At 44.0% G+C, this 10,337-nt stretch overlaps 3 protein-coding genes across 3 annotated transcripts; 2 read left to right on the top strand and 1 right to left on the bottom strand.

Moving 5' to 3' along the window:
• Positions 1 to 162: 162 nt before the first annotated feature.
• On the top strand, positions 163 to 1,579 carry EMWEY_00050510 (LOC100036778 protein, related; the record flags this gene model as incomplete). Its single annotated transcript, XM_013479616.1, has 4 exons — positions 163 to 295; positions 525 to 889; positions 1,219 to 1,296; positions 1,526 to 1,579. The coding sequence occupies 4 exons, from the start codon at positions 163 to 165 to the stop codon at positions 1,577 to 1,579; spliced, it is 630 nt and encodes a 209-aa protein (XP_013335070.1).
• A 727-nt stretch (positions 1,580 to 2,306) lies between these two features.
• On the bottom strand, positions 2,307 to 5,408 carry EMWEY_00050500 (hypothetical protein, conserved; the record flags this gene model as incomplete). Its single annotated transcript, XM_013479615.1, has 9 exons — positions 2,307 to 3,188; positions 3,468 to 3,519; positions 3,639 to 3,703; positions 3,894 to 3,957; positions 4,159 to 4,267; positions 4,457 to 4,551; positions 4,687 to 4,757; positions 4,879 to 4,961; positions 5,393 to 5,408. The coding sequence occupies 9 exons, from the start codon at positions 5,406 to 5,408 to the stop codon at positions 2,307 to 2,309; spliced, it is 1,437 nt and encodes a 478-aa protein (XP_013335069.1).
• A 3,630-nt stretch (positions 5,409 to 9,038) lies between these two features.
• EMWEY_00050490 (hypothetical protein) lies at positions 9,039 to 10,110 on the top strand (the record flags this gene model as incomplete). Its single annotated transcript, XM_013479614.1, has 3 exons — positions 9,039 to 9,348; positions 9,672 to 9,782; positions 10,016 to 10,110. Coding segments are annotated over 3 exons (516 nt in total), but the record flags the coding sequence as incomplete, so codon positions are not given.
• Between the last annotated feature and the right edge of the window lie 227 nt (positions 10,111 to 10,337).

Raw genomic sequence — 10,337 nt, 5'->3', positions numbered from 1 at the left:
TATATATATATATATATATATATATATATATATATATAATGTATCTATGTGTATATATATATACAGGTAATATGTCAATGGGGCTTTGATGACGAAGCAAATCATTTATTATTAGCAGCAGATATTCCTGCAGTTCGTTGGGTAGGAGGAGTAGAGATAGAAATGGTGGCTATAGCTACACAAGGAAGAATAGTACCTAGGGCACAAGAATTAACTAGTAATAAATTAGGGAAAGCTAAATTAGTTAAAGAAGTACCATCTGGTACCATGGGAGATAAAATGATCATTATTCAAGGTAATTAATTCTGCTGCTGCTCTTGCTCCTGCTGCTGCTGCTGCTGTTGTTGTTGTTGTTGTTGTTGTTATTGTTTCTGCTCTTGCGGGTATATAGGGGTCTGTTGCTGTTGCTGTTGTTGTTGGTGTTGTTGTTGTTGCTATAAACATAAACAGTACATAAATACAAGAAGATTATTTATATATTTTATTATTATTCTGCTGCTGCTGCTGCTGTTGTTGTGCTGCAGGTTGCCAGGATTCACGTGCTGTAACCTTGGTATTGTACGGTGGTACCCAGATGTTAGTAGCAGAGGCAGAGAGATCTGTACATGATGCATTATGCGTAGTTAGTGCATTAGTACGTGATGGTAGGGTAATAGCAGGAGGAGGAGCAGCAGAAATAGCAGCAGCAAGAGCAGTAGAGGAGAAAGCAGATAAAAATGTTTCCTCTGTTAGTCAATATGCTGCTAGGGCATTTGCTGATGCATTACTTGGATTACCTGAGGCACTTGCTGCTAATTCAGGACTTAGTCCTATTCATGAGGTACAAAGGATAAAGGCTATGCAACAAGAACATAATTGTCCTTATTATGGCATCGATTGCATGCAAACGGTAAGTAAGGGCTGCATGCATTTGCATGCAATTAACTGCTTATTTATCCTTATTTATTTGTTTATTTATTTATTTATTTATTTATTTATTTATGGGGAAAGCAAAGAAAATCATAATGTTGCTGATGATGTACTATGCACGCACTTTGTTGCACTATTCATGTTTTTCTTTTTTGTATTCCTTGTGTTCCTTTTTCTGTTTATTTAATTATTTAAATTAATTTATTTAATTTATTATATTAATTGGCATATCTTTGTGCATATGGGGTCTTGCAAGAAACCCTAAACCCTAAACCCTAATTCGTTGTATAGGGGTGAATAATTGTGCAGGGAACGAATGATATGCGTCAGCAGCAAGTGTGGGAACCCTTGGCTTCTAAGAAGCAGCAAATTCTCCTCGCTACCCAGGTAAACCCTAAACCCTAGAAACCCTAAACCCTAGAAACCCTAAACCCTAATTTTAACCGTGAAGAGTGAAGAATGCAGCTTGTACCCCTACTACATAGAGATCGAGGGAAGAAGGCATAGGAGGAACTCTGTATATATACAGTGTTGCTGCAGTCTCTTATACCGTACTGTTTATTTACGAAATTAGGGTTTAGGGTTTAGGGTTTGTGGTGTTGTGCATGGTGATCAGGTGGTTAAGATGATTCTTAAGATTGACGACGTCATCTGCCCTAACGAGGAGTGATTAGTTATCCGCTGACACTTAATTGCTGCTGCTGCTGCTGCTGCTGCAGCACGTGCTGCAATGGCAGCGAGTGCTGCTACAGCAGCTGCTGCTGTTGCACCAACAACAACAGCAGCAGCAGCAGCAGCAGCAGCAGCAAGTGTGTGCAATTAGCAACAATTGATCCGCAGTTTGAGCTGCAGCAGCAGCCGTGGCTGTAATTGGCAAATTTGTTTTGCTTCGGCACATTTGAACAGATCTAAAATTAATTATCCATTCTAAATTATAAGGGTTTAGGGTTTAGGGTTTAGGGTTTTTTAGGGTTTAGGGTTTAGCCGGGTAGGGCCATCGTATGGTGGTTATTAAACTCCTTTTAGGAGTTTAATAAATTATAACAAAAGAAGAAAATAAATAAATAAATAAATAAATAAATAAATAAATAAATAGGCAGATAAAAGCAGCAAGGAGAAAGAGACAAAGACACACAACAGCAGATGAGGCAAGAAGAACAATTATAAACAACAAACAAACAGGACATGCAGAGAGATGCATGCAGAGAGGAGAGACAAAAGGAGACAAAAAGAGAGTAGTATAAAAGTAGACAGTTAGGTGCAAAGGAGGAGACACGGAAAGAAGGAAAGGAGAGGGAGGAGACAGCCAATAAAAAGGAATAAATTGAATATAAATAAAGATTAATAAAGTTAGCGTCTTTTTATAACAAATGCAAAAGAAATAAACCCCACAGGAACTATTCGTGATGCGGTGTTCTGCTGCTGCTGCTGCTGCTGCGGGGTGCTGCTGCTGCTGCTGCATGCACGAATGATTGTAGAGCATTTCTAGGGTCTCCCCTATTCTCATTAGGTGTTGTTGCTGCTGCTGCAGTTGTAGTGTCTCTGTGTATTTCGTTGTGCCTTGATCCGTTGCTGCGGTGCCTTGCTTCCCTGGATCGATCCCGATCCCTGGATCGATCCCGATCCCGGGATCGAGATCGATCCCGATCCCGATCCTTAGATCTATGACCATCTCGGGATCGATCCCGGGATCGATCCCGGGATCGATAACTAGAACTATAACGAGATCTATCTCTGTCTCCGCTCCTATATCTGTCCCTATCCCTATCCCTATCCCTGTCTCTGTCCCTATAGTCCCTATCCCTATAATATCTATCTCTATAGTCTCTATCTCTCCTGTCTCCTCCCCTATCCCCTCTCCCTCCCCTCTCTCCTTCCCTGTCTCTGTCTCTTCTATCATAAGAATGATGATGATGATGATGATGATGATTGTCTCTTGATGAATATTTATATCTATGTGTCCCTACCCTGTTATCATCTGTCTCCTGTTGTTTATTATTATAATTATAATTATTATTATTATTATTATTATCTTTTTCTTCTTTATCTCTTTGTCCTTGTTCTCTTCTTCTTGTTAATCTATCAGCAGCAGCAATTTCTGTCTCTTTTTTTTCCTTATATTTCTTTAGTATTTCCTCCCTTTTTCCTTCTGTCTCCTTTAATGACGCTAATTTATTCCTTATTTTCTCGCAACCTCGATGCTGCTTCCCCGATACATGCGATTCAAATCGACACATAGCGTCTCCCGTTGATTGCATCGCTCCGCATGTAGCGCATACCTATATCACAAACCCTAAACCCTAAACCCTAAACCCTAAACCCTAAACCCTAATTTTTGGAAATTTTGATATGGTGTATATATACATACATATAACACTAATTCATCTTTCTTATTGGAGTTAACAATCCGTGTCTATATACCATCAATAAACACGAAACCCTAAACCCTAAACCCTAACTCGTGCTAAACAGGGGCATAATCCGTTCCAAGGAGACGACGACAAACCTAAACCCTCTAAACCCTAAACCCTAAACCCTCAATTAAAATAATGACGTACCCGCAACTGAGATTCGCGTATAGTGGCGATATCTGCGTTGGGGTTCTTCAGCCTGTAGCAAAAAGGAACTTTCAAACCCTAAACCCTAAACCCTCATTCGCCTAAACCCTAGCAAACGCAACAAATCTACCAGGTCGAGGGTTTAGGGTTTAGGGTTTAGGATTCACGAACCTGGATACTTCCCGCTGTAGGAACGCCACCTTCTCATTCAGCTTCTCGGCAGCGTCGATGTCACCCTGAACACATCAACGCTAAACCCTAAACCCTAAACCCTAAACCCTAATTTCTAAACCCTAAACCTTACAGTCCGAAGCAGGGGCTCATCTTTCTTGAACCGCAGCAGACCGCCACTGCATCATCAAGAACAAACAGGGCCAAACCCTAAACCCTAACTAAACCCTAGCTAAACCCTAAACCCTAGCTAACCTTCGATCCTGCTTCATCTTGCTGTTTTAGAAGTTCGGATATCTCGGCGTTCATTGCATTGACCCTACAATAAGCAACACAAACCCTAAACCCTAAACCCTAAACCCGAGAGGCAAACAGAGCAGCTACAAGCAGGCAACCGGGAGCGTGACCTAGGGTTTAGGGTTTGCAGTTCAAGAACGAGGTGGACAGGATTGGATCAGCCTGTGTTAACGATCCTGATTAACTAGGGTTTAGGGTTTAGGGTTTAGGGTTTAGGGTTTACCTCTCTTCGTTTTCTTTGCTCAACTCAACAGGCTGATTACTTGCATCTATACGCTGCTGAACCCTTTTTATTCTGTTCTCCATCTGATCTACCAAACGTTGTAGGTAGCCTGAGGATAAACCCTAAACCCTAAACCCTAAACCCTAGAACCTAGGACAAGCCCTATATCCCCAGATACCAGAGGCCAACGCCAAACCCTAAACCCTACAACCCCTAACAAACCCTATATCCCAAGATCCCCGAAAACAGTGCCAAACCCTAAAACCCCAAACCCTAAACCCTAAACCCTAAACCCTACGTGCGAATTCTTGCTCGAAGAGGGCCTGATAGAACTCTCTCTCTGGATCTGCCTCGAAGGCAACTTTGAGGTCTGCGCGGTGCTCTCTGTCGCATCTGCAGCATAAACCCCACAGCATAAACCCTAAACCCTAAACCCTAAACCCTAGAGGAGCTGTATTCTTAGTTTCCGAGAGTAATACTTGAATGATGCCTAAAAAAAACCATAAACCCTAAACCCTAAACCCTTACGGGCCGAGATCGACGCGAGTGTTGGGAAAAAGATCATGCGGACAAAAGTCCAACAAAAAGAACTTGCAGACCTGAGGAAACAAGCAAAACCCTAAACCCTAAAAATAAATAATTGCTGTTTTTGCCGCTGCTTCTGAGTTTAACACTATGAAAACCCTAAACCCTAAACCCTAAACCCTAAACCCTACTCACTGTTTCCGCTTTAAAAGACGCGCCCTTCTTCGCGTTCGCACCGTACTCGTTACGGTCCCTCCCCATAAGGGAGTCAAGCGTCGCTGCGCAGCAACCCACGACCCCACGAGCAAAACCCTAAACCCTAAACCCCAAACCCTAGGGGTTCCCTGGTACCCAGTAAGAAGCCCCGCTAGCTCAACCATACTACAGCCGCTGCGCATGCGCCCGAGTGGCGGTCGCTTTAGACGTCCTGTGAAGTTTAATATGCAATAAATATGAATAAAAAGGAGTGCTGTATCCTCAAGAAAAGAAAAAGAAGCAAGTTAAGCATCTGTCCCTCCGCAGCACGACTGCAGGCACTCCTTAGGAGGGAAAAGGAGTACATCAGCAGGCAGCAAGGGCCCGTAGGAAGCCTCACGGCAAGAAATGGCAAAAATATGAAAGAAAAAGAGGAAAAACAAGGGGAGCCTTTCGGGTGTCACTGCAGCTCTTGTAGCTGCAGTGACACCCGAGGAACCTCTACTTTGCTCACCTCGCATTTCATCCATTTTGGCCAATTAAATCCATAAAATCCATCAAAACAATCCAAATCGAACGGCAAACAGCCGGACAAACCCTACGAGGGTTTACAGTCGACAGTTTAGGGTTTAGGGATTAGGGTCTAGTGTTTAGGGCTTTCCTACAGTGCATGCTTTCGAGTCGGGGGGCTTTTTACAAACGCCGCCAAGTGCGCGGCTGTTCATTGTAGGTGTATATACACCTCAATTTGTTTGTTAATCTCTGTCTTTATTTTTTATGTTTACCCTTTCCTTCCTACTCCTAAACCCTCCTCACTCTTTGTATATTCATTTATTGCTTTTTTTCCTTGAAAGCCGTCGTAGTTCATAGGAAGCGCCCATGTTACATAGTCTGTCTAAGGCTTATTTTAGGCATTTATCCTTGCATGATATATGATTATGAATTGCCTATTAGGTGTTTAACAATTATTCTCTATGTTCTTGCATGCATAAGAAAGAGGCTAAGGTACTAGTGGTAGTCGTGCATGTGGGGTTAGCGAGTACCACGAGGGCTCTTGATCTTGTCTTATAATTATTCCAATTATGAATTAAGTCAAAATGCTCAAGAAGGAAGTCCGTTAAAGGCAGCTTAACCCCCTTATCCCTCTTCAACCACCCCGGGCGCGGTCGCTCTCTCTCCTCGTGCTCGGGTGCAGAGGGCAGCCAGCTGTGAGTTGCAGCTCATTTTGGTGCAACTTAAGCAGCAAAACAACTCCTTATGCATACAAACGCAACCGTAGTTGCTGCATGCACAAATACTGTATACAGTTACTAAAAGATCCCTTTGGGAATCGGTTGTCTGCTGGGTCCGTGCAAGGGTTCGCGCGCCACCCGCCGATACACTTGACGACACCCGACGGGATAGGGTACACAGGGCAGCGAGAGTTATACAACAACGAGCAACACGACTAATGATAAGCAGCGTGTAAAAGGCATAGGCCCCTCCTTACGAGCCACATGCCCGTGCGCCCTAGCCTACAGGTAGCACGGAGACGGGGAGAGATGACTGCCTTGTGGCGCTACAATCCACGGAGGAGAGTCTTTAGTAACTCGTTTGCATTTCATGACATGTCTGTCCAAAGGGCGAAAACATTCGTCACACCCTACAGGAGCCCATGCGGCTAAGATAGTTATATGCGAGCTGCTAGGGGGGCGGGGGGGATAGGGGCGGGGCGGGGGTGTAATCTGGACACAGGTGTTGCTATTGTTGCTCTTAAATTGTTAGGGCAGCAAACAGTCGCAGCAGTAACGGAGGAAGCAGCACAAAAGTTGCAGCAGGGCCTGTCTCAGTAACTGCATGAGTTACAGATACCCATGGAGGAAATAGCCGGAGTGCAGGTGTGACTTCCGCTCTGTTCGTGCACCAGCAGTTGAGAGAGAGAGAGGTGACGCCAAGTGGTGCTGTAATTGGTTCCTACCGAGGGGAGTGGAACAGCCGGTAGACAGGATGAGAGGCTTGAAGAGGCTGGCAGCAACACAGACCCAGCTTGTTAGCCCATCTCAGACACCCCATTGGGCCGTCTATCCTGGCCCACGCACACACAGCCCAGATGCACACCAATGGCTAGGTAAACACACGTTGCTTACAAACAACAAGAAAAAAGAAATGCAGGGGATATAAAAGAAGAGAACGAACATATATGCACACGCAGGTGGACCGACTCCCGGGCTGTCTATAAACAATAAAGGTGCACACGGCAACCCGAGGCCCGAGCAGCATTGAATCCAACATCAAGCAGTACAACAGCAAGAGATGCAGCAGCAATTGATTCAACAGGATACGCAGTAGTAAGAGATGGAGCAACGAGAGTCGGGGGAAGAAGCGCTGCAGCAACAGCCAGTGAGCAAGGAGCGGTCCCCTGCCCTAGTAGGCAAAAGGCATGAGGGAGGATGTTTCTACCAATGGTCTACAGTGTTCGTGTTCGTGCATACAGCTGAGTATGCCTGATGATGTTTGTATGGGGGTCGTGTTTTGTCCCCTGAGTAAAGGAGTGCTGTGTTGCAACAACTGTCAAGACAAGGCGTCTCCTCTACTGCTGCTCCGCGCACTTGGACAGCTGAGCTCAGGACTTGTGCAGACTTGGGAGGTGGGGCAGTGACTGCTTTTAAGGAATTCGTACTTTTTATCTTGGTTGCATTGTAGGTCACGGACAGAGGGCACTCGAACTTGTTCCAAGTCCTAGTGCCCTCTATCCAGTAGGCATGCAGCTAGCTCGGTGATAGCCAAGCAAATATTTAGCGACACACTAAGGAAATAGTGCATGCACTTAAGGGAGGAATTCGTATTATGCATGTGCATGCAGATGTGTCGTAAAATATGGGTTAATGGCAGTGTGTGCTGCATGCAATCCCTGTAAGTTGTTCTTGCCTCGTCTCTGCAGTGCCGCTGTATCCAGGGACCCTGTAGACTGAGGGGAGGTTAACGGTATTAGGTAACTCTTATATCTTTTTCTTAATTAATTATCTGGCTACTTATGTGTTGCCTCCTTAATAAATGTTCCTAAGGACATGCCTTATCATGGTGCATTAAAGTGCACAGCCCCAAGACAACGGAGGAAAACGAGCATCCACACTGCACATTTTAGACTAATTACGCGAATTTATTTAATTAAATAATTTAAATGAATATAAAGTGCTGAGAAAAACAAACAAAAAAGAAGAAACAGCACACCGCAGCGCTTCTCCATGTGTATATACAGCCATAAGGGGTAAGTGTGTCGCCATGACGGGGGGCCCCTCCCAGTAGTGACCTTTTTCTTTATATTATCATTAGTTTGTTAATTACACAATAGTGTTTAAATAAGTTAAAAAGAGGAGAAAAGTGCAAAGAATCCGCTGGAAGCAACAGCAACAAGTCTTCCTTGTGCTGGCGAGCACCGCTGCTGCTGCTGCAGCTACTGCTGCTTCTGCTGCTGTTGCATGCGCTCCTCGCGAAGCCTCTGTAGCGACGAAGCTTCTTCACCGTTAGATGGAGAGCAAGTTGGTGTTTTTTCTCCTGTTGTTTGTCGTTAAGGAGGTTGCTACGTTCTTAGAGCTCTTGGATAGCGGGTGCAGCAGGAGCAGCAGCAGTAGCGGCAGCAGCAGCAGCAGCAGCAGCACCAGTAGCTGGGCCGTTTACTGCTACAGCTAACAGACAGGACCCGTGGGTGAATAATTTATTTTCCCCTTTTCTTTATCTTCTCTTATTGCTACTTTTAAAGGCTTTCTTTTCCTCTTCCTTAAAGACACGTACACCGCGTGTTTCCATTAGGAGGCTTTCTTGTTGCCTCCTTGCCTTGTTGTTGCACTTGTCTCGGGTGTATACGCAGCTTGTGCTGCTGCTGCTGCTGCTGCTGGCAGCAGACTCATCTCGTCTGTTTCTCTTGACCCGCGACGCGCCAGTGCGTGCCTGCCAATACAACTAACAGCAGCAGAAGCAACAGCAGCAACAGCAGCAACAACAACAGCAGCAAAACCAGTGCAGTAGCAACCTGCAACAGCAGCAGCAGCATCAGTGGAAGCAGAAGCAGCAGCAACAGGAGGAATCGTATCCGTTTGTGTGACGTAGTCAGCAACAACCAACTGCAGCAGCACGCTGCATGCATGCACATCTGAGGTGTACGTACACCTCAACCTCCCAAGATGCGTCGCGCCTTAGGAGGGGTCAGAACTCCAGGTCGCTGGGGAGGAGGGAATTCAGGTAAAGATGCTGCAGCAGGAGCAGGAGCAGGGGAGAGTTCTCCTGAGCAGCAGCAGCAGCAGCAGCAGCAGGAAGGCAGCGTCCAGAGTTCCGGTTCGGACGGCTCTAACGAGCAGCAGCAGCAGCAGCAGCAGGGTTCAAGCCACAACAGAAGCGTCAGCAGCAGCATGCATTCTCCTAAGGGTTCGCGTGTAAGGGCACATCATAAACCCCAAGAAGGAGGACCAGGAGAAGGAGAATATGACTCTAAGAGTACGGACTCATAAACCCTAAACCCTAAACCCTTAACCCTCCTAAACCCTTTCTTATTGTTTAGAAGTTTGCGGGTTCAATGTGGATTATGTTGTTTGGTGCAACTCTCCGGTGTGAACAGGGGTTTAGGGTTTAGGGTTTAGGGTTTAGGGTTGCTAGGGTTTAGATATTATTTAGGGTTTAGGATAGTGTGTGATTGTTAATGGTTTAGGGTTATTTATATTTTGTATATTTGGTTAGTACTTACTTATGTTATTATTATTATATTATTATTTTCTAGGGTTTAGGGTTTAGGGTTTAGGGTTTGTGCGGTGTATATACAGTGTGGTCCTTGGTGCCCGTAAAGAAGACGAGCGAATTACGAGAGAATTCGCCAACAGCCGATAAGAGCGTCATGGGGGGATTATTCTCTACTAGGAAACCTAAGGATGCAGGTATATTTATTTATTTATTTATTTATTTATATTTATATTTACTTTTTTTGTTTATATTTGTATTTATTTATTCATTAATGTTAGTATTAATATTCATTGTAAATATTAATATAGCTATAAATAAATAAATAAATAAATAAATAAATAGAATACATTAATCCTTTTTCTTTATCTACATTAATTAATTAGTTAATTTTATTTATTTATTTATTTATTTATTTATTGATGTATAGGTGCTGGACTTTCTTCTGGTCTAAAGTCTGTTGGTAAGGGAGTAGCAGCAGGTGCTGTCTCTCTTGTTCTTCTTCCTGCTGTAGGAGCATCACAAGTACGTAAATATTTATTGTCTCCTTTTTCTTTTTGTCCCTTTATACTGTCTCCTTTTATTGTCTTTTTATGTACCATTTACTGTCTTCTTTTCCCCTTTATTGCCTCGCCTCTATTGCTTTTATTGTCTCCTTGTCTCCTTACTGTCTTTTTTTTTCTCTTCTTCTTTCCCAGCATATACATATATATACACGTACATGTGCATGTACATATATATATATATATATT

Source organism: Eimeria maxima, genomic scaffold (genome assembly GCF_000499605.1).
Source record: "Eimeria maxima Weybridge genomic scaffold, Emw_scaff1242, whole genome shotgun sequence".
NCBI classification, from domain to species: Eukaryota; Apicomplexa; class Conoidasida; order Eucoccidiorida; family Eimeriidae; genus Eimeria; species Eimeria maxima.
Note: the sequence above shows the minus strand (reverse complement) of the source record. Positions and strands in the feature narration are given on the sequence as shown.